The sequence below is a fragment of the Patiria miniata genome, unplaced genomic scaffold (genome assembly GCF_015706575.1).
Source record: "Patiria miniata isolate m_02_andy unplaced genomic scaffold, ASM1570657v1 HiC_scaffold_6, whole genome shotgun sequence".
Taxonomy (NCBI): Eukaryota; Metazoa; Echinodermata; class Asteroidea; order Valvatida; family Asterinidae; genus Patiria; species Patiria miniata.
In genome coordinates this window covers 5942194-5966518 of record NW_024037073.1, presented here as the reverse complement: position 1 = coordinate 5966518, position 24325 = coordinate 5942194, and the positions used below count along the sequence as shown (strand labels likewise).

The window sequence follows — 24325 nt, the reverse complement described above, 5'->3', positions numbered from 1 at the left end:
CCAATCAGCGTTGGTGTCAAGTCCATCACAAGTCCATTAGAAGCCCACCACAATTCTATCACAAGTCCATTACAGTTCCAACTCATTCCATCACACTTCCATCACAAGTTGATCACAGGTCCCTCATAAGTCTCTCTCAGGTACCCACTTTCAATCAATGTTGATTTCAAGTCCACCACAAGTCCACCACAAGTCCACCACAAGCCCATCACAATTCCATCACAACTCCATCACAGGTCTATCACAACTCCATCACAAGATCATCGTAAGTCCATCACAAGACAATCACAAGTCCATCACAGGTCAATTACAAGCCCATCACAAGTCCATCACAAGTCCATTACAATTGCAACTCATTCCACCACAATTCCATCACAACTTCATCACAGGTCCCTCACAAGTCCTTCACAAGTCTATCACAAGCCCATCACAAGATCATCATAAGTCCATCACAAGACAATCACAAGTCAATCACAAGTCCACCACAAGTCCATCAGAAGTCCATCACAAGTCAATCACAAGTCCACCACAAGTCCATCAGAAGTCCATTGTAAGTCCATCACAAGTCCATAATAAGTCCATCACAATTCCATCACAAGTCCATCACAGGTCCCTCATAAGTCCATCAAAACTCTATCACAAGTCCATCACAAGTCTATCACAAGTCCATCACAAGTCCATCACAAGTCCATCACAAGTCCATCACAAGTCCATCACAAGTCCATCACAAGTCCCTCACAAGTCCACCACAAGTCCACCACAAGTCCACCACAAGTCCATCACAAGTCAATCACAAGCCCCTCACAAGTCCATCACAAGTCCATCACAAGTCCATCACAAGTCCATCACAAGTCCATCACAAGTCCATCACAAGTACATCACAAGTCCCTCACAAGTCCACCACAAGTCCATCACAAGTCCATCACAAGTCAATCACAAGCCCCTCACAAGTCCATCACAAGTCCATCACAAGTCAATCACAAGTCCACCACAAGTCCATCCCAAGGCAATCACAAGTCCATCATAAGTGGGAACCTGGAACTAAACAAGGTTTCAGTCCCAGCATAGCACATTGGCTTCAGTATTTGTTGAAATAATAGTGTGTCTTGGAGGCTCTGTATAATTTTCTAAGTCTGTTTGTGTTTTTTTTAACTCTACGTAGGAAGCCCTGAACATCACCACTATTCCATAACAATGAAATTCAACCGCTACGATCCCTCACTTTAAGTCCCTCACAAGTCAATCACAAGTCAATCACAAGTCCATCACAAGTCCATCACAATTCCATCACAGGTCCCTCATCAGTCCATCACAAATCTGTCACAAGATCATCATAAGTCAATCACAAGACAATCACAGCTCCATCACACGTCCATCACAAGTCCATCACAAATCTATCACAAGATCATCATAAGTCAATCACAAGACAATCACAGCTCCATCACAAGTCCATCACAGATCTATCACAAGATCATCATAAGTCAATCACAAGACAATCACAAGTCCATCACACGTTGATCACAGGTTGACCACAAGTCCATCACAAGTCAATTACAACTCCATCACAAGTCCATCACAAATCTATCACAAGATCATCATAAGTCAATCACAAGTCAATCACAAGTCAATCACAAGTCCATCACAAGTCCATCACAAGTCCATCACAGGTCAATACAAGTCCATCACAGGTCAATCACAAGTCCATCACAAGTGGAAACCGGGAACTAGACAAGGTTTCAGTCCCAGCATAGCACATTGGCTTCAGTACTGGTTGAAATAATAGTGTGTCTTGGAGGCTTTGTATAATTATCTAATTAAGCCTGTTTACGTTGTTTACTCTACGTAGGGAGCCCTGAACAACACCAATATTCCACCACAATGAAATTCAACCGCTACGATCCCTCACTTTAAGTATCACTGTGAATACGCTCACTGTTAAACGTTGGTCATTTGAAAACTGGTGCCCACATATTGAACTACAGTGCCACTTACACGTGTAGATGCTCAAAGTTTCTTCGTACAATCTGAAATATGGGTCCTTTTGAAGCAAACGATTTCTCATTGCATATGCAATAAAAAATCCAACCTTTGGCATTGTTGATTGAATCATATAAGTTGAATACGGAGTAATTGCAGAATACCCCGCCACTCGGAAATAAACCCCTAAAATCACTGGCTACGCGGTTGGAATTGCTGGAAAAGAAACAATTCAAATCCATTGCCAGCTACGCAGATACTGAGTGGGGGTCCATTATTTGAGAACAAAAGGAATGGGAGTTGCTGAAAAAATTCTAAGTCCAAACCAACCACCCTGTTGCCGGCTAAGCGGATACGGAGTGGGAGTCCCCTTGAATATGCTTGAGAACGAAGCAACACAAAAGGAATGGGAGTTGCTGAAAAAATTCTATGTCCAAACCAACTACCCTGTTGGCGGCTACGCGGATACGGAGTGGGAGTGCAGTGTAGCATGACGCATACTGCATAGTACATACAAGTACAAGTAGCGCTGAGAAGGTTTACTGAGGGCAATCAACCGTGACTCCGTAGCCAGCTATGAGGTGGATAGATTGAGTGGCGGGGTATTCTGCAATTGTGCTTTGAATACACCCCATTGAATGCTAGCCTTTTTTCCCCATCCACAGTCGTACCCAGTCTCCAGCCACTAGCGCCCTCTATAGTCCAGCCTCCAGCATGATCTCCCCTGCGAGATCCACGTGGTCTCCCGGAGGCATGTCCATGACGTCGTTCCTGAATACCACCTGCGGTGAGGTCATGGAACCCCTGGCTCCTGACTTCTGTCTGGAGCATTGCTGGACGGAGCCTGTCATCAGTAACAGGTGAGTGGTCTACAGGGAAATATAAGTCATTCTATGGTGGAATATACAACTATCGACTGCTTCTTTCTAAAGGAGAATATACAAATATTGACTGCTTCATTCTATGGTGGAATAAACAACTATCGACTGCTTCATTCTACAGGGTGAGTAAAAAAAACGAAACCCAAATGTTGGGACCATTGTTTTAGGGAAGTTCTGCATGTAGCATTTTCAAAATGTAGGATATGAAAGTCCAATTCTTAAGCTTTCTTTCAGTACAAGAATCATTCAAATCACTAATGTACTTTTCAAGTTACAGAATTTTAAACACAACCACCGTTTTAAGGTTCTGTCGACGGATCACAAAAAATATCAGTGTTCTTTCAACTAAACGAAAAGAAATCACATAGGGATGTGTGTGAATTGTTTTCGTTTTGCTGAAAGAACACACACCTTTTTTGTGATCTGTGGACAGAACTTTAAAGCAGTGGTTGTGTTTAAAATTCCGAAACTTGAAAAGTACATGAGCGATTTGAATGATTCTTGTACTAAAAGAAAGCTTTTTAATTGTGCTTTCATATCCTAGATTTTGAAAGTGCTACATGCAGAATTTCATTAAAAAATTGGTCCTGCCATTTGGGTTTCTTTTTTTTTACTCACCCTATAATGATGTTAACCAATGTACCTACATTTTCACAAACTGGACACGTGGCTGTTCTCTACCAATGAAATTACAGTATCCAAGCTCACGATATAACAATAGCTTTTGATCCAATACTTCCATGGCCCATGACCCTTGGGGAACGTACATGTACGAGCTTTGCCCATGGATTCGAGCTACCTAAAGCTTCTGACACCTGCGTTACCCTCACCAAAGTTTGTACCAAAAAAAATAAACAGTCCCCGATGCCCTTTGACAGGGCAGTGGGTACGAATGAATGGTCTGGGACGGATGTAACAAGTGTTTTCTCTCTGCCCGCAGGGAGGGAATTCTGGGTAAAGCCACGCGAGTCTTTCTGACCACTGACATCTGCCAGCAGCGCTACCTGTGCTACCTACTGCAGCACCGCCACCAGCTCAAATGTGTCAAGTTTGGCCGCAGCAACGACCAATCACATCTCATCTTTGGTACTATATCAATACTCATGGTCAAAGATGCAGTGCCGCTCCAGGTGAGTTTATTTGCCAAATGGGGACAGAAGGTGAAAGATTGATTATTTTGCTTCAGGGAAATGAAAATTCAGTGTTGGATTTTGCCTGTTATGTGGGCAGTTCCATGGAAAGTGGACGTGGCTGAAAAGTGGAAAATGTATGAAATCTTCAGAACTACAAGCATCACGACCTCAAATGTGGTTTCAAATAAAAGGGGACAACAACACCTTTTAGTCCGGTTCACAATGTACTTAATCCAAGTTTCGTTGGGATTTTTGGGGATTAGGTAAACTATACATTTTTGGAAACCTTAGGGTCTACTGAACCCAAAAACCAATGTTTCCATTTTTTCCAAGGTCATCTTAGCCGCCATCTTGGAATTCCAAAATGGGGACATTTTTAGCTCTATTTCCCTAATGATTTGGCTTGTCGCATACATTTTAAAGGGAATAAAACTCACTGGAGCCTGTTTTCACAAGTATTTGACATAAAAGAAAAGTATTTCCTCATAATTTAGCTTTTCATAATGATGTAAGGTGTTAAACATCGTTAAACATCAAAATAAGAGCATTTTTGACAAACAATTTATGGTCTATGCCATTTATTTGAGTGGTGCGCGAGTGAGATAGAAAGTGGTTACATTGGATTAGATGGTTTGGGGCTACAATTATAGATTTTAGGTAGTCGTTTTGAAATCCTGTTTTCATATACAAAATGCAAGTGTTATTGTGAGTTTTTACTTTTAAGGCATAGAGCAAAGTTCATATTTTATAAAAAAAAAATAACCCACAGAACTTAGAATATCATGAATAAGTATGGTTTTTGTCATGTAAGTGAAGTTGATTTCAGACACGTAACGTCAGTAACGTTTTAATGTAATGTCCGTAACAAAACCATTATGTATCCATAACGTCAAAGAACCTTTTTGCAAAATGTCATTGGTGGTTTTGATAGAGTGAAGCCCTATAAACCACAACATAGTTACTTATTTCATGAAATTATTGCATGAAACTTCACAGACTTTCATCTATCCATTGTGTTTTCTACAGAGTTTGGACATGATGGTCGTGCTTGATCTCAGCAACAGCTTGGTACTGTATACCGGTCTCGTCAAGGTAAATCGTTGTTATTCACAACAAATCTCAACTGTTGGACAGCGTTTTATTCAAGTTGATTTCTCTGTAGGGTTGAAGACATAATTATTTAAAGATGTCAAATATCAACAAAGCTAGTACTTAATTACAAATAGCACCAGACAACATGATGATAAAAATTGCAGCGAATGCTGTATTCGTCCCCAAAGAAATTGGCTGCAAACTTAAGCCAAGAAAAAAACACCTGTTCTTCCGGTTTCCCCACCTAACCTTTGCAGTTTGACTGCAACACTATTGTTAACTGTTACGAATACAAGCCAAAAAAAAGAAGAAAATCTTTTTAAAACTAATTGACCATCATCCCACCCTATTTTTTTCTGTAAAAAATGTTGCATCCTGAAGCCACTTTTTTCCTCCTATATTATCTCAGTGAAGGTCAGTCATTGCAAAAATGTTGAAAAGACTGAGGAACTGAGAAACATTTCCAATTTTGTTAGGAAGTACTTTAAAAATTCACTTGACTCTTCATGGACTTTGTACACAACCAGAAAAGTGGCATCCATATACTACATTTGTTCCTTTTTTTCTGGCTATAAAAAATTTCAGCCAAAAAAAAAAGAATGTACCCACCCACCCATTCTTTTTTATTTTCAATGTAAACAAGATTTTTATTTTCTTGGCACTAGTACCATTAGAGCTATTAGTAAGGTCATTGTCGAAATATTCCCGGCTTGATTTTTGGGGGAAGAATTACAATAACCATGTGGAAAGTATTTCTATGTGTTTTTTCATCATTCTGTGCCTCTGAACAGATTGGCAAGGTGCATGTCTCCGGCATCCTTCCATCACTGTCCTCCAGCTTGCCCCGCCCAAGCACCCCACTGGATAGCCCCGCCCCTCTGACGTCATCCCGACCCTCCAGCAGTGCTCAAGTCATCATGGATGAGGTGGGATCATGTTTGTTCCTTGGTTCGCCTGTCTGTGTGCCTGTCTTTGTGCATGTTGTCACTTTTCTTTATTTTATGACAAAAATGAAAATATTGCCTCGTTAGCAAATTAGTTAAATGAACCCTTCGAATTGGGATAATTGGAGCCCGATGCGGGAACGTGAAAATTTGTCTTTTATTAAATTTTCCAACTTACCCTGACTTGTTTACGTGCAAAAAAAACAAAGGGCCCTTCATTTCATTTTCAGAAACATTTATTTCCACATGAATAAGCATTTTAGAAAACAAAACAATTGTTACATGAAAACTACTAAGTGGAGGCATTACACAAGAAGCCGAAGCTTATAAACGGAATGCCTTAAACACAAAAAAAATATATGTATGTAAACAATACTGAAAAAGGAAGACTAAATTAGCAAAACAAAACAGAAACAGACAAACAAACGGAGTGGACATAAACTTAATAAACTTTACAGACGGACATACGAAACATACTAGTGATACAACGACACAGTTTATAACATGGATGATGCAAGCAAAAGAAACCACAATTAAAGCGAACGGCATGAACGGAAAAAAGGGCCCTTCGAGATACCCATCTATTTTTGTTGAGCAGACGAGTGTCGATGTCTCTTAGGGCTCGTACAATTTGCAGGAAAATGAGTCGGGGTACAGTGGGCAACCCAAATTTCTTCATGAAACTTGAAACAGATTTCAAATTCCACTTTATTTCTGGGAAATAACAGGTCCTGTGCGAATGACAATTCGCAGAAAGTCTTACAATGCAAGTACCTACTAAAACAGGTGCAATTTCAGCTCAGAAAACGTTGTGGATGGAAAAGTGAAAATAGAGAGTCTTGACTTTGCTCTGACGATGGTGCTACTGTGCATAAAAAACACGGGAAACTTCAGTTTGGCCTCTGGTTTTGGGCTTTATATTTATAAGATCCTTCTTCAAAATACAATGAGACGTGACCCACCTAGAATGTGATTGATGTTGCGAGGAATTTAAGCTATCCATCCATTTGTAAGAGTGTCAAGCTGCTGTAACTTTGCGAGAGCCACTCATTCACTGCACACACTATTTACGTCAAGGTATTTGTTCGCGTTATGTGCCTCGCTTTGATTTTCAAGATCAGGCGTACCCTATTGGGATAAACTTTTCTGCATCTTATCCTGGTTGTTCTTTTCAGATGACTCCTAAGATTGATCAGTGTAAATGCTAGAATAGAGCACATTAGTTTAGAGGGCTTGTAATGATGGGGAAGTGTCTGTTCCCTCATAGACAGGTTACACTCACAATCTTGGCACAACTTTTGTGGATCTGGCCCCCCAAAACAGGGACTGTGAATTTGTCATAAGCAACTTGCATCATACGAGATTTCGGCTGCTTTGTTCTTGCTCAGCATATATTCTTTTGTTATCAGCCAATGTGTGTCCCTTGCAGCTCAGTGATTGGCCTTGGTCTTGTTTCCCAGGTCGTCATGTTGTCCCCGGTACCAGGTTTCCTAGGCGATTCGGGTGCCAAGCTGCAGGAGTCGGCATGCAGCGACGAGTTCTCATTCCACCCAGGCGGCACCAGCAGTAGCGGTCCCACCAGACATATCATCGGTTTGAGGGACCCTGTCGCCAATAGGTTCACTGTGGTAAGGCCGTTTTAGTCTGTAGGATATCCCCATTGAAACCCTAACCACCCCAACTCCATCAAAATCCATCCCCCATTTTGGTGGATTTTGGGGGACTTGGTCCAGAAGGCCTGGCATGACTAAATATTGATGGAGTATGATGGACTTGGGCCTAATGGCCTGAAGCAGTGCTAGGGGTATCCAATTGATTTTGTCTAGCTTCCTGTACTGCTATTGTGATAAAAGCCATGTGTAGCAAGTCCATGAATGTCAACCAGTGCATCAGTGGTGGATTCCATTATGTCATGTACAGTTTTGTATTGGACGCACAGTGATTGATTCAGCATTCGAAATGGTGCGGGTACGGAATATGTGTGCGGCTCTGTAAAAAATTGCTGGTTATATCAGCATCTTGCATGGTTTTTTCGTCTGGCACACTACGGGCAATGTGCATTTCACATTGAATTGTTAAGATAAATGGGTTCGGTGAAACGACCACTCAAAATGGGGCTATAACCAGCTAGCTTTTCCAAGCCGCATACGTATTCCGCATCCCCATACAAGTTTCCCGTACCAGTACCACTTCTAATGGTGCCCATTATGTACACCTGGCTTAAAAAGAAACTAAGCAGTTTTTATAATCATCCTTGTTTGGAGCAAGATTTGAACCTGCGACTTCAGTATTATCGTTCGGGTGCTCTACCAACTGAGCTATCCACACCTATGTTGGTGGTTCCCAAATTGTCCATATCTTTGCTCAAAAGCCATAACCAGTAAAGTCTGTCATGAGCCAATGTGGCCCATCAGGCCGGCGTTTATCTCCGGTTTCAGTAGCATGAAACGACTGAGAATATTGCTACTCCCCCTGGATGGGATGCTAGTCCATCGCAGGTTGCTCCCCAGCTAATGCCGGTACCCATTTATACTCCTGGGTGGAGTGAGGCAATTGGGGTGAAGTGACTTGCCCAAGGACACAACATATGGCCAGCAGCTGGATTCGAACCCACAACCCTCTGATCATGAGTCAAGAACTCTAACCACTAGGCCATACTCCCCTAATCAAAAGCCACAAACCCCTAATCAAAAGCCACAGACCCCTATGACATTCATGTCTTGTAGTCAAGGATCACACTTAAAGTCAAGATGCTAACAACATTAGCAATGCTGCAAACCCTGGAAATAGCAAATTTCAACCCCCCAAAAAGTACCTTTTTTTTGTACGGGCAGAGCACGGGGAGTGCAGCGTTCAACCCACTGGACTGTGTTTTAAGAACAAGGAAAATACTTTTTTTTTTAGGGATGGAATGAGCTGGGCAGCTCTTCTTCTCACTGTAACCATGACTTCTTATACCGGTATCTAATTGCCACAGTGGGGCAGATAGGGGAAATAGTTGGTGGAATTGTGCCTTTGATGATATAAGCATGGCATTTGGCACACAGTCAGAGACTCAGAGTCTTAAGAAAGATAGTTGGCTATAGGGCCATTGCAGATTTGTCCTTTTTGAAAAAAATGTAGGTAGAATAACAAGCAATTTTCAGAATTTTCAAAATGGCTGCCATTGCTTGTTATTCTACCTATATTTTTTTCAAGGGACAAATCTGTGATGGCCCTATACCTAGATATCTTTCTCATGACACACTCTGACTGTGTGCCAAATGCCATGCGTGTATCATCAAGGGCACAATCCCATCGCCTATCTGCTGTACTAGCAGGTAGAGTCAGCTTTTGTTTTTGGAAAGGGAGACTCCCCTTTTTTTAAATTCATCAATTTTGCTTTTTTCGTGTATCTTCCCGTCTGCCACTTTCCAGACCATTTCTGCACTGAATCCATTGTGGTGTGGCTGCAGTCTTTTGTTTATTTGGAATAAAGACTGAATAAAAAATGTCTTTTTTAAAGGGAATGTACAACATTTGCTTTTGCTGCAATGTTCAGAAATAAATGGATTTGGAGGATTAGTATGTTATAGCAAATATTGTTGTTTCACTTTTTGGGCTTGTATATGCTGGAAAAACCAAGAAAATTATTCATGTTCTTGTAGTCTGGTTCCCTGACCCCACTTAAGATGAAACTGAGCAATTTATAGACTTTGGGGAATTGTAAGATCAGAGAATCAATCTACATGAAGCAGGCTTGTACTCCTTCACAGGTGTGTAATTAATTGCAAAGAAAATGCGGAATAACTAAATATGAAAAAAAATAGGAGCAGTTTTTGAAAGAAGCCAGTTTTCTCCAATGCTGGTCGGCCGACCAGCGTTTTGCAATTTTTCTCGAAAATGTCAGCACACCAGGAGCCACGATTTTACAGGATGCTTTATACGGTCATTCCTTTACAGTCCAGTAGGGTATTTCTTGATAATTTGATCATTTCGTTTTTTGATGTTTGCAAATGTCGTATCTTCCCTTTAACAGGAATTAACCGGAGAGACCATGCTTCGCATGAGCATTCCAGAAGTCACATCATCCCCTGTTGGTAAGCAAACATATTTTTTTTTCCTTTCCATTACCTAATGCTCATGAAAATCGTAACCTCTGTAAAATTGCTCATGGCATATACTTTATTGCTAGATTTCGAGCTCTTAACCAGTTCGCGCCGGATGACTTGTATACACCCACAGGTTTTGCAGTATTCGGAACGGATGACGGATAAACACGCAATGAGTGAGGCTGGAAATATCTGTCTGCGACCCGCTCACAGTGAGCGAGGCAGGAAATATCAGGGTGTGCTACCAACAGATGACGGCCTGAACCCGTCTGGCATCAAGGTTTGTGAAAAACAATCCCGCGCCTCGTTCCGGTCGATGTCAAAAAAATCCCGGCGCAAACTGGTTAACAACTTTCCCGAAGCAAGTTTCTTTTTTGAGTCGATAACATTTTTTCTGGTTTTCAATTTGGAATAATACGTTTTTGATTTACATTTTTATTTCAGTGCAAATGTGTCTGAATGCCCTCAAGTATGTGCTACCTCGCGACATGGCCATGCAGCTGGTGACGAGATGGTACAACACCCACAATGCACCTGGCGGTCCCGGCAGCCAATCAGAAGGGCTGGTGTTTGCCAAGTGCCTCCTGGGAATGATGGGATACAACATTGAGAAGTTGGCCGTCTTTCAGCAGGTCTGCAACCATTTTATGAAAATAATTAACCAACGTAGGGAAAAACACCCTTACTCAAAGTGAAGGTCAATACACTCAATCAGGAAAACAAGTGTTGCAGGTTTATGGACTCGGTGGTTGAACATTAGATGGCGATTGGTCGACATTCACGTCATCTCCACTTGGGGAGGCGAGGCGCATGTGTGTGGTGGATTGCGGGTTTGATACAAAGTATGCAGGACTAGGTTTATTCTGAATGTGCACAAACCAGTGGCATATTCATGTGAGCGTCATGCACCAAAGGGCAATGCATTTGAATGTCCCTTTCCTTTGATATCAGGGTGACCGTAAGGTCATGGCAAAATTCTGCTAAATGCACTTCAAAAATCTGTCAGTTTTATCAAAAATCTGCCAAATTCCCCAGAATTACTCGAAATGCACTATAAACACTTCAAATCACATGCAGATGTTGCAGTATTGCCTTAATTAAAGTTCAGATTACATTATAAACAATCTGTAGTCACATAAAGATGTTATACAATTACGTAAATTTCAGCCAAAACGCGGTTACGACACGACCGGTTCCCAGTGAACCTCAGCACCTAGACCAGCCAACCTTTCCCATTATCCAAGGGTTTGTTTGAAAATATTGAAGCTTTTTTAAACAAGTGTACCATTTTTTTTCAAATTTGCTGTTTTTCTGTCAATAACAAATTTTGCAGCATTCTGCCAGAAATCTGCCAAAAAATCCATTCTGTCAGATTTTCTGTCAAACTCGTATTTCAACAAAAAATCTGTCAAAGTTAGTCGAAAATCAGCTACCATGATTGATATTCCCCAACTTTCTCTTTGGAAATGCTGAGGGGGGTACTTGTGCGAGGAGTCCACACAATTTTAAAAAAGTGTGTTGTTAATTTCACTTTTTTTTTAACGCCCAGCAGTTGACTCTAGGGCCCGTTGTTCAAATGTGAATCTGTTTCATTCTTAATTGCAGCAAGACATTGATTCTCCAGCATCGCCTGCCGTCGCCACCAAGAAACACAAGACGTCAGGACTAGATGAGGTGAGATTAGGTCAAACTATCAAACTATTTTTTGTGTCCAGTGTCCTCTTTGTACTTATCTGACTGACTGCCACTTGTGACTTGTGAAGTGAGCTGGGAAGTGCTATCGTATAGGAGCACCCGGTACAGCCAATGAATGGGCTAAACCTGGCCCATCGTGTAATAATAATAATCGGCATTTAAGAACTAAATCACAGCGCTTACAGTATTATTATTACCCCTGATCATTGGGCCAATTAAACATTCCAAATACCATCTCAGCTCCCTGGAGAGTATACAGCTGGATGCTGCCTGTTAGGCGCAAAGCAAGCTTATTCAATCACAATAACCATCTCTGCCCTCACAGGTACCCATTTACTCCTGGGTGGAGAGAAGCAATGAGTGACAAAGTGCCTTGCTCAAGGGCACACGCACCATGACCCCGGCTGGACTCGACCCACAACCCGCAGCTTTACCCACAGACCACGAATCCAGTGCCCTTAACCACGAGGCCACAGCACTCCACGACTAGTTGTATAGCCATTCTGACTAAATTGAATAGAATTGTTGGTGCTGTGGGCCCAGCTTTATTCGGCTTTTATTTGACTTTTTTCTTCTCTAGGACTGGGATTACCTACTGGGCTCTACGTACCACCGCCTAGCCTGTCCAACACTCCTTGAGCCACTCTGTGGAGCACAGCCCCATGCACTCTCTGCCTCGGGAGACATGAACCAGGCTAAGATTGACACCGGTGCAGCGCTGTTTACTCACATACCGGCCGTTGTCTTTGCCCTGCATCTTATTTACGAGGTATTAAAAATTAACAGAGTTTTACTAACACATTAGTCTTTCTACCACTCAAAGTTGTGCTTGTCACTTCCGATATGGCCACAAACCGCCCCAGTTCCCTATGGTTAAGCATGGAGGTAGATCTACCTCCATGGGTTAAGTTAACACATTAAGGAGTAAATACAGTGCAATGTTGTACAAGTACTAAAGCCAGGCACGCAACTTTTCCTCGGATCTGATGATTTCCTTGTTTCTTACTTCTCGTAAATGCCATTACAAATTGAAAAACACTGTACAAAGTCTTGTGTCTTTTGGAAACTCCTCATTATTTGTAAATTCCCAGTTGCATTCCTGTAAAGCGTCGTATCATTTTTTACGAATAAAATCCTTTTTAAAAATTCTTTTCATCTTCGCCGCTTTACTCCTGTTCTTCGTTTTGCTTCAGGAGCTCAAGCTGACCAGATTTCATGCAGACAGCGCCCAGGACTTGGCGACAATTCTCTACCAAGTAGCCAGGTAGGACATATCAGCATTCCTAGTTACAGATTCATCTGTGGACTCCATGCATGAACAGTAGATGACGCTGCCTTTGTGACCCTTTTCGAGAGCCCCAGTGGGAGGGACACATCATGTGCCCGTACTGGTTCACATGCATTTGACATGAAGTACGCACGACTAATTTTATCCTGAATATGCACAAACCTATAGCATCTTTGCGTGAGAGTGAACGTGAGCCTTAGGGGTTGAGCGTCGGGCATGAGCGTCAGGCGTGAGTGTCAGGCGTTGACAGCAAAGCGTTCGAGTGCCCCTCCCAGTGGTCTCCCCATACTCTCCCTTGGTAACCGTTGAGGGGGTACTTCAGTCTTTGTTTCATTTATTAGATTTGCCATTCCAAAGACCCAAGGTATCTCAGAGAAGCATTTAAAGGTAGGGTAGATCATTTGTCATTTGTGCATCTTTTTTTGTTTGAAGCAACAAAAGTGCTCAAAATCTAAAGACTTCTTGTCTGAGAGAGGTGGTCTCGCTGCCTGTATTCAAACGTCTCCTTAAGACATACTTGTTCCAAGTCCATTCGTAATCGTATTGTGTCTGTTTTTCTTTCCTGTTATTTTTTGTTGTGGATGTGTGTTAAGTGCTTTGTTCTTTGTAAAGCGCTATATAAATACTTTGTATTATTATTATTATTATTATAAGACGGGTGCTTTAACACTAACCTAATGCAGCTATGCGATGTCATATGCTGAACTGACAAATAATTGCAACCGTGACGAATGACGAATAATTGCGCGTGTGTCGTGTCAATGCTTGCGCACCCCCATTCACAGATTCACCGAATTAGAAACCAACTACAAACGGAAATGTTCAAAAATGCGTCACTTGACACATTGGAAATGGCCTTCTTGTATTGTTTTCTTCAAAATGACCAGAAAAAACAATATCACAGGGAGTTTAGTTCATTACTATAAAACAAGTAAACTTTTCAACAATAGCTTGGTTAGTTACTTTTTTGGTGTTTAATAGCAAATTGTAACAGGGAACAATATGAATTTTATTCTTGATAGTTGAAGTAAAAGAAACGTTGTACCTTTTATCCTCAGTGATTTGAAATGGACTGCGTATGTAGACTACTACTATCGAGGCCACCCAGATCTCCATCAAGTTGTGAGGCAGCAAGTCAGCCAGATGAGTCCTGGTAAGATTTGAATTGGCAATTACTTCTAGCTTTGTAAGACAAAAATATCCTGGCGGATTATGAAATTTTGGATTTTTGTCACAAATATTTAAAGCACAATTACATAATACGGGGTGAGTAAAAAAAAAAAACCGAACCCAAACCCCCAAAATTATATTTCATGTTTGAAAAAATATGTGGCACCAAAAATAATAATTTCATAAGCTACTTTTAGATGAAAAAATTACTGTAATTGCTCAATCCGTTGAAAGAATATTACCATTTAAACGCAATGACCCTAAAACCTCTTTCGTCCAAAAAAAGCAATTTATTGTGTATTCGTTCTGTTTGGAACAACAAAGAAAATGACACAGAATACTTGTTTCAACAACTGTAGTACACAATATGTTTATTAACAACCCTGGTTAGGCAAACAATCTGATTTATAAAACCCAATTTTTAAAAAAGACGGCCTTCAAAAGGACTTTGTTGAATATTTTTTACTTCTAAACTAAGATTTTATTGCTGGTGATGTTGAAGACATTGTGACGACAATTCTTGAAACCGCATTTTTGGATGAAAGAGGTTTTAGGGTCATTGTGTTTAAATGGTGATATTCTTTGAATGGATTGAGCAATTTCAGTATTTTTTTTCATCTGAAAGTAGCTTAGGAAATTGGCTTTCCAGTCATTATTATTTTTGGTGCTACATATTTTTTAATATGAAATATAATTTTTGGGGTTTGGGGTCTGCCTTTTTTTTTACTTGCCCTGTATAAATGTTTTTGCCTTTCGCCAGTGTACTGTAGCTTAATATATGCACTGTATACTAAGTGCTGTCAAGGAGCGTGCGGTTCACAAGCTTGCGTGGTTCGGATTTGAACCCATGACTCTCTGCTAGTGCAGTTGCCTTCCCACTCAACCCACTGAGCTTACTACAGTCGGCTGGCTGGTTGAATCTGATGTGAACTCTGTGAAAGAAAGCTTTGTGACCACTTTCGAGAGGGACACACTTCTAGCATATGTACTGGTTTGGGCGCGTATGATGCGAAGTACGCATGACTTATTTGATTCTGAATGTGCACAAAACCTGTAGGATCTTCGCTTTAGCATCAGGTGCCATTGGCAGTGCGTACAAATGTCCTTCCCCATCGGTCTCATTTTAGTTGATGCCAGACTTTTTGAATTTCATATTTTTGTATGACTCTTTGAACGCACCAAAAAGAAGACATTTTGAAAGTAATACAAAAGTATATCACCTTTGCCTGTTGTTAGACTTGCTCATAGACACCTTGCTAAGAGCGCCTTTGAGTTGAAATTGCAAAATCTGTCCACAAAGAGGGCGCTCTTTGGAAGGTTCTATAAAATCCACCCTCCAATCCAAAATGAAGGGGACAAATTTTTCATCATAAATTTAATGAATCCTTTTTTAAAGGCATAGGATCATTTGCTGTTCATGCACTTTTGTTCATTTTCAATAATGACACCACTCAAAACCCCCCCCCCCCCCAAAAAAAATGTTCTAAACCTATCCTGTTGAAGTTTCAGCTCGGTAAACCCATAACTTTTCGAGAAAACAGTGAAAAAGCATGCGCAATCTTTTGATTACGAAACACGATTTCGTCATTGTAAGTCTTTCTTTCAAAAAGTTGGAGATCACCTACATTTCTTGATTTATTTCTTAATGACAGCAAGCCAGACGGAATAATTTCACTTGGTGTTTCGTACCAGTACAGTCTTTAATCTAAGTAAGCTTTGTCATAATAATTTAGTAGGTTACTTTTTGGGGTAAATGCAAATGATCCTATATGACTTTAATATTGTTTCCCTTTTTTTCCCCCCCAGAGCTGTATGCCCAGATGCAGCAGCCTGCTTGCTTCACGTCCACCCCTCCCAGCATGGCCCGCTGGCTGTACGGATCCCTCAGGGGCCTACCCCAAGAACCCTACCCATGCATCGATGACATCTGCACCACCTCTTACAAGATAATGATGGTAACTTCATGCCTCTCCCTGTTAACTGTTAAGATTTGAAAGGGACCATGACATGAATTTTACGCTACAACATATTTTTGCAAATTTCCAGTCTTCTCAATGAATGAAAGCTGTGAGACGTCCCTTTTTGGTTTGAACTTCATGTGAAGTACACTTCATTTAAACATTTAAAATTGTCCATCCTTTTCCTGACAACTGAGGGCGCTATTGCTGTAAGATAATTTAAGACCATTGATCTCCATCAGTAAGACTGGATAGGACACACGCATACTTGCGCGCAGTGAAGATTCGGAAAACGCGGACACAAACAGCTGGGTTGTACAGTGCGGGTTTAACGTTTGCGACCACGCCTGCGTGACGTGCGCGTGCTGCATGGTCCGTGTGTGACGAACGCATTTCAAATTTTGAAAACCCTCACCGATGACTATGCGTGCCTGCACAAGATGGAGGGCGCTGTGTTCTGTCCAGTCTTACTAATGGAGATCAATGTTTAAGACACACACTTTCAGTTTGGGTGGGTTCTTTTTCAAATCGTGAACCCGAACATTTGCTCATTGGAAACATTTGTACATATAGTTTGCCCACTGTCATGAACAATATATCACCAAAATTAGACAAATTTACCACAGCCAAAAAAACTCCTAAAAAACAAAAAATTCTGGCAACGTTTTGTGCTGAAGCAGCTGTAACACTGAAGTTTCTGACTTCTATTACGTCACAGTTTTACTAAAAATCTAAAAGGCACCAAAACACACTTGAAAGTGGCAACACGAAGAAAAAAACCTTAAATGACACAGAAAGATGCTTTTAAAGCTTTGCATACCACAAGCCAATATTCTTTTGGCTGGAAATGGTGCCTTGTGGTTTTAATGTCCTGTGCATTGTTTTGTTTTTACCCAATAAGACAATTAAGTAGTTGGAAAATACTATTTTGAGAATTAAATTCACCTGCTATAAAACAGACTTTGTCACATTATGTAGCAACAGTGTGACTGGTATATAAACTCTTTTTAAAGCCATGAAGTCATTTTAGAAAATCAGATTAATTCATCAGTTTTTGACTGAGGATTTGTTTTTTAATGCAATTTGCAGTTTTAGTAAAAATGTTATCTCCCATTTTCAACTACCCTTTAAATATATTTAATAGATGACTGTAATCTGCCTATATTTAGTCATGACATATTAAGTCTCATGAACCTAGTTGCTTTTGTCCAGTCTTAACAAAAACAAATCAAAGTCTCTTCATCCATAGCAATTGTTTTTTCTAACTCAACTCATCTTTTTGACTGAGGATTTGTTTTTTAATGCAAGTTGCAGTTTTAGTAATATCTTTATTTCCCATTTTCAACTACCCTTTAAATATATTTAATGGTTGACTGTTATCTGTCCATTTGAATTCACGACATATTAAGTCTCATGAACCTACTTGCTTTTTGTCCAGTCTTGACCAAAATAAAAATCAAGGTCTCTACATCCATAGCAATGATTTTTTTTCGAACTCAACAATACACCCTCCAAATTCCACTGTTCAGGATTTGATTTAAATTCTGCACAGCCAATGTCAATCCAAATGCAGCTGGATGTTGATATTTCGTTGTCTTGGCGCAAAGAATGTTCAACTGGTTTACTGCATGGATTTAGCAACATTCAACAAGCTTCCTTGCAAAATGTCCATTACATTTTAGGCTAACAACTTGTAATATTAACCCTTACCCCCTTGAGTGATTTACTAGGACCCTTCCTCACTCTTGCAAAATCCAACGTGTTATGGTAAGAACGTTCAACTGATTTACTGCATGGATTTCATGGATAAAGCTTCCTTGCAACATTGGCATTGCAGTTAAGGCTAACAACTTTGAAATTTGTATAGCTATTTACCTCCTTACTTTTGTTGTAGCTTTACTCCTTGTACCTGAGTCAAGACATCTCCAAGATGTGGAATCCGAAGACAAGTTTCAGAAGACTCTCAGCTGCAGGTAGAAACCAAAAATCGCCCAAATAATTATCAAGTTAACCACAATGCAAAGTAATATGAAACGATTTTAATTTGATTTTTTACCTTGTCTTGTTAATGGGCAAGTCCAAGAATTCGCGCACGATATGTCCCAGTTGAACCCTCTACTATATTCATGTATTTCGGTGGTTTATTTTCTACTGTTGGGTATCTGCAAGGAGAATACACACAAGGTTGTTCATGTTATTAGTCTTTGCGATGATCATATAATTAAAGAAAACATGGTGTTACGTATGGGACAAAAAGGGGACCTTTTCTTGCACTTACCCTAATATTTATGTGCTTATATTTTTGTATGCTCTTTGTAACGAAGAGCAGTTATAGTGTTATAATGAGACAACCAGTCAATCAATCAGTCACTATGCAGGATTTGTTAGAAGGCCAGTTACTTGAAAGTAGCTGTGGAAACTTCAGATTTTGTTTTTGTTTCGTGGAGGGGAGGTAGTCCAGTCGATCACAAGTCCCTGCAAGTCCATCACAAGTCCTCCAGTCCCAATTCAACTCACAAGCTATTCACATGAGCTTTGATACAGGCATTCCTTTGTCATTGTTCATCCACTGTTACATGTGAGTGGACTTGTGATGGACTCGTCTGCATTCCTGTTTCGTTGGTCCACACTAATGCTGTTTCATTGATGTAACACTGTCTATTTCATATTTTGAATATAGTCACCAGTGATTAAAAAAATACAGTAGGAAATTTACAGCCTGAAATCTGAGTGCATGTGGCCAATCAAAATTGACTTCAGGTGGAAGCTGGTTTTTTGTTTGTTCGTGTCCCCCCAACAGGCCAACCTGCCAAATTGTCCGACGCTAGAGTCCAACTGGATGATTTCATCCGGTCCCACGTGGACCTCAACAGTGCCGAGCGGACCGTGCTCTTCATGACCACGATCGGCTTCACCTTGCGGGATCTGGAGGCTCTCCAACTCGGCGTGGCCCTCCCACTCTGCGAGGCAATCTACCGGTGTAGGGAGAACCCCCCAAGCAGTTGGCCCGAGGCTGCCTACGTGTTGATGAAGCGGCAGGACCTGTCGGCTCAGGCCCGGCTGCCTAGGGACAAGAAGAGAAGACACATGGTAGGCTGGAGGCAGAGTTGTAATAGAGACAATCTCAAGTCTATCACAAGTCAATCTCAAGTCAATCACAAAGTCAATGTGAAGTCAATCACAAGTCTATCTCAAGTCTATCACAAGTCAATCTCAAGTAAATCACAAAGTCAATGTGAAGTCAATCACATGTCTATCTCAAGTCTATTACAAGTATATCTCAAGTCAATCACAAAGTCAATGTGAAGTCAATCACAAGACAATAACAAGTCTATCTCAAGTCAATCACACAAAGTCAATGTGAAGTCAATCACAAGACAATCACAAGTCTATCACAAGTCTATCTCAAGTCAATCACAAAGTCAATGTGAAGTCAATCACAAGTCTATCTCAAGTCAATCGCAAGACAATCACAAGTCTATCACAAGTCTATCACAAGTCTATCACAAGTCAATCTCAAGTCAATCACAAAGTCAATGTGAAGTCAATCACATGTCCATCTCAAGTCTATTACAAGTCAATCACTAGTCAATCACAAGTCAATCACAAGTCTATCCCAAGTCAATCACAAGACAATCACAAGTCTATCTCAAGTCAATCACAAAGTCAATGTGAAGTCAATCACAAGACAATCACAAGTCTATCTCAAATCAATCACACAAAGTCAATGTGAAGTCAATCACAAGACAATCACAAGTCTATCACAAGTCTATCTCAAGTCAATCACAAAGTCAATGTGAAGTCAATCACAAGTCTATCTCAAGTCAATCGCAAGACAATCACAAGTCTATCACAAGTCTATCACAAGTCTATCACAAGTCAATCTCAAGTCAATCACAAAGTCAATGTGAAGTCAATCACATGTCCATCTCAAGTCTATTACAAGTATATCTCAAGTCAATCATAAAGTCAATGTGAAGTTAATCACAAGTCTATCTCAAGTCAATCACAAGTCAATCACTAGTCAATCACAAGTCAATCTCAAGTCCTCAGCTGGTGATTGACTTGTGGTCACTAGCGGGGACTTATGACATGGCTGATTTTATCACAACTCTAGAGAGAGAGAGAGGAACACCATAAAACCATTTACACGTGAGATAAGGTGGCATTATCACAGCACAAAGCAACCAGTGGGATTTCAGGTTCACTTAGTTTACTATTGTCAATGCAGGAATCATCAGCTGACAAGGAGTCCAAGCAGGAGGATGACGGGATGGGTCACCTGGATCAAGAGCTTCTACGTCTGCGCTTCCCCGATGACCTGAGGGTCCAGGAAGTCCGGAGGCTGCTCCAATCCTCCAAGCCAGCACGGATTGCTCTGGTCCAGAAACCTGAAGTCAGGTAAGAAATCATCTCATTAAAGGCACGTAGGAACATGTGCTATTACCCAGAAACATACCTACCTGTTTAACAAGAAAGTGCTTGCTCAAAGTGAAGAAAGGACGGATGAAATGGTATCATTCGAAGAAAACAATCGTTGGATTTGGTTTAAGAAAATAAGGCCTTCGGTAGTTTTTACATTTATAAGACCCCAACAAATTTTGCATTTGTTTTCTCTGTTTTCTCAAACTGTAAAGTATTTACTGAGCCGAAACTGTTGAGCAATTTTGTGGCTTCAAACAAAAACACGCACAAAAAGCAAATGTTCCCATGTACCGTTAAATATTTAGGATAAGTCTTACTGTTTTGTTGGTCACGGAGGGCCAGACTAGTGTCCTCTTTGGACCTATCTGACTGATTGCCCTACTGACTGACTGACTGACTCCCCGACTGTCACACGTGAATGGTTGTAGACAGGTGAACAGAGCCGGGCAGTGCTGTCATATAGGATTACTCCCAACGCCAGTGAGTAAGCTCAATCCGGCCCATTGTGTAGACCAGCTGGGTGAAAAGACTTCCAGTGAATAGCCATTCTCAATCTCGCCTTGTCTTGTTTTATCCACAGTGATCATGAGTTCATTGAAGAGCAAGAAATGAGGCTTCTGGTGGTGTCACAGAGAACCATGGCTCTGTCCATTGGAAGGTCAGTCTACGTTTTTGTACTTAATCTTCTTATTGAGATGTTTAAAAAAATCTTGGGAAATACTTTGGATGAAAGGAAGTCTTTGACTGAAGCCAAGTCTATGGTTCTGTTGTATGTGCAGATTCGTAGTTAGAATTTCACCCAGAAAGGTTATGTAATTAGACCTTAAAAAAACTAAAGAAATGTATTCTTAAAGTCAATAAGGCTCTTATTCAGGTCTGTAGAAGAATATAAAATTTATTCTTTCAATTAGAGGACAATTAACCTATCGCGGTAGAATCGCGTCAATGCAGCTTGTGAAATATTGTCCAATTACATGACGTACGAGTGGACGCTGAACGCACAAATCTGAGACAAACAAATCTTAACATACAAAATTCCATAGAGTTGTCTAAGGGGCGTGGCTAACTGGCAAACGGCGATAGGTCAATAGGGTCCACGATTGGGTGAAGGTCCACTTTTAGAGAACATGTACAAACCCAATGGGGTTTCTTCGTGAAAAAAAAGTTATAACAATAGGAGGACAATAGGAGATGGAAGGTGTTTCCACACTTATGTGAGGATATTGATTATGGTACATGGCTAAAGACATCCTGATTTCTGAACTGCGCGTATTGTTCCAAAGAGAGCGCGCCGCAGACTTGGGTTCATACATTTCGTGAAGGGGTAGTTTGGAAGAGAGAAATACATTTTCCACCAATTTTGTATTGAAATTGAAGTTTATTTCAACTGTGTTCAGATTTTAATAATTTAAAATATTAAAATCAAGCAGAATCTGTGGGTGAAGTGTTATAAAACAAATATTGAATGCTTTATCTCGTGGTAAAGTAAAACTAGCCTCCCGAGGTGATCCATGGACCATTCTATTTTCCCTCGGCTTCGCCTCGGGAAAATAGCATTTTGCGGGAGGCTAGTTTTACTACACCACTCGAAAGCATTCAATATTTGTATACTATCCAACAGGGGGATGTTTACTCTGTGCACCTCCCACCCTGTCGTCACAGAGATGTTACCCATACCGAAGCTGAACCTATCTGGTCGGGCTCCACCAAGGTAAGAGTAATCTCAAATTCCATTACAGAAAAAAAACAACGACTCGCCTCTGTTTATCTACATCACATGCATATCAATGCTCGCGCGTGCACAAAAGACTTGCTGGAAAAAGTCACCCAAACTACACCCTCTGTGCCCACTGCATTGCCCTAAAAGGTAATATACAACATTTGCAAAAATAAATAACAACCAAATTATTATGAAATACCTTACTTTACTGTAAACAAATAATAGTCTAGAGCATCCTGTGGAATCGTGGCACCTGGTGTGCTGTCATTTTCAAGAAAAGCAGAATTTTTGTATCAATTAGCCGACCATTGTTGGAAAAATATTGACTTTTTTTCAAATACTGCTCCCAATTTACCAAATTAAGTTAGTCCACATTTGGTTTACAATCGGTTACACATTCATGAACAGGTGCAAGCCAGCTAGTCTGGTTCTCTGACCTGACAATGCCCCGGCATCTATAAATTGCTCCGTTTCGTCTGAAGTAGGGTCAGGGAACCAGCATTTTCTCAATGGCTTTTCCAGCATCTATGAACACGAAATTTTATACAGGTCAGTGTAACAATATTTGCTATAAAATACTAACCCCCCAAATCCATCCATTTTTGAAAATTGCAGCGAAAGCAAATGTTGTATATTACCTTTAAAAAGTCCTAAAACACAAAGAATTGCTGTGAATTGCTGTGAATGCTAGACATTTCATGTAAACTTGAATCCTCGATCCTGATTGGTCGATCCATGGCAACAAGCTGTGCTACATATAGCCATGCAGCAAGGCCACGGTCCATACCGCATTTCGCGTATTGCACTTTTCTAAGATGCGAGCCATTCCTTACAAAACGCACGTGTAATTGGATAACGGCTGAAAAGTTTGTGTACTGCGTGTGTGTTCCATCGTTACTGCGCATCAGGTTTCATTGAAGATAAAATCGGTCTCCCACTCTCACTCATGGGATACGTAAAATGTAGTGCGTCTTTTCCCCACAAATGCGGGACACAGACGCACTACATGATTCCGTGTTCCACTTCCGCTCGTGGGATAACTAATATTGGACGTTCTCTCGTAAACGCTGCCTGTTCTAATTGGGTTAACACAATGCTCAAATTGGTCACACTAGGGGCCGAGTTTGGAAACAGTTGCCTTAAAATTTACAAAGGATAGTCAGACAGAGAGTAGAATTCCTACACCTACTAAAGAACACACTTACAGTAAAAAATACGAGAGAGCTCATCCATTGTTGTTCGTACAAGTATGATAAACAGTCGGAAAATATTGGACAGCGACCGAAATGTCACTTTTTGAATTTGGGAATTTCCTGTTCCAAGTCATGGAACTCTGCCTGTTTCTTTCCAGCGAGAATGCGGCATGTTCATTGGAACATTCCGAATGCAATGAAAAACGTGAAGTTTTGGTAACGTTCTCTTACCAGTTTAACCAGTGCAGTGCTGTAATTTCAAGCATATACCTGCCATCAAAGTGAGTTTATTAATAGGAGAATTAACTTCAGGTCTGAAAAGTAATAGAAGGCAGAGTGTTATTCATTTGCTTATGAGGGAAATATGTTAAACTTTGTTTTTGTTGTTTTTGTTTTTGTTTGGCCAAAGGAATAACACTATTTCCTTTCTTCATATCGACGTTCCTACCAACATGAGTTCCTGGCCCTCGTTTCACAACGGCGTTGCCGCAGGACTCAAAATTGCTCCCGGCTGCTCACAGGTTAGTGCAGGGATGTGTACCACTCACGCAAACCTTCGTTTTATTATAAAGTTAGGCCTATTCGAATGTGCCAACTCAAGTGGAACAAAAGTGCCATTAAAAAAATGTCAAAATGGCGGCACCTAGTGCAACATGTTTTGATGTGTGGATAGCAACTTTTCAAATCTTTAGAAAATTATTTGTAACTAGAAGTGAAGTTTCACCTGTGATATATTAAAGGTAGAATAGATCATTTGC

The 24325-nt window shown here is 40.7% G+C and overlaps 1 protein-coding gene across 3 annotated transcripts in view; it reads left to right on the top strand.

Annotated features, from left to right (window-relative positions):
- The window catches only part of LOC119742627 (anaphase-promoting complex subunit 1-like), a 63581-nt gene that overhangs the window by 13777 nt on the left and 25479 nt on the right, over window positions 1-24325 (top strand). For 2 of the 3 annotated variants that reach the window (XM_038218755.1, XM_038218754.1), the window contains exons 10-27: window positions 2643-2837; window positions 3799-3988; window positions 5018-5083; window positions 5875-6009; window positions 7488-7655; window positions 10046-10106; window positions 10563-10750; window positions 11724-11792; window positions 12394-12582; window positions 13007-13077; window positions 14160-14254; window positions 16078-16226; window positions 18124-18202; window positions 19030-19319; window positions 20461-20630; window positions 21235-21312; window positions 22276-22365; window positions 23977-24088. In XM_038218755.1, the coding sequence (XP_038074683.1) occupies window positions 2643-2837; window positions 3799-3988; window positions 5018-5083; window positions 5875-6009; window positions 7488-7655; window positions 10046-10106; window positions 10563-10750; window positions 11724-11792; window positions 12394-12582; window positions 13007-13077; window positions 14160-14254; window positions 16078-16226; window positions 18124-18202; window positions 19030-19319; window positions 20461-20630; window positions 21235-21312; window positions 22276-22365; window positions 23977-24088 (2395 nt within the window). The remainder of the gene's footprint in view (window positions 1-2642; window positions 2838-3798; window positions 3989-5017; window positions 5084-5874; window positions 6010-7487; window positions 7656-10045; window positions 10107-10562; window positions 10751-11723; window positions 11793-12393; window positions 12583-13006; window positions 13078-14159; window positions 14255-16077; window positions 16227-18123; window positions 18203-19029; window positions 19320-20460; window positions 20631-21234; window positions 21313-22275; window positions 22366-23976; window positions 24089-24325) is intronic. The other variant, XM_038218756.1, reaches the window with a different exon arrangement.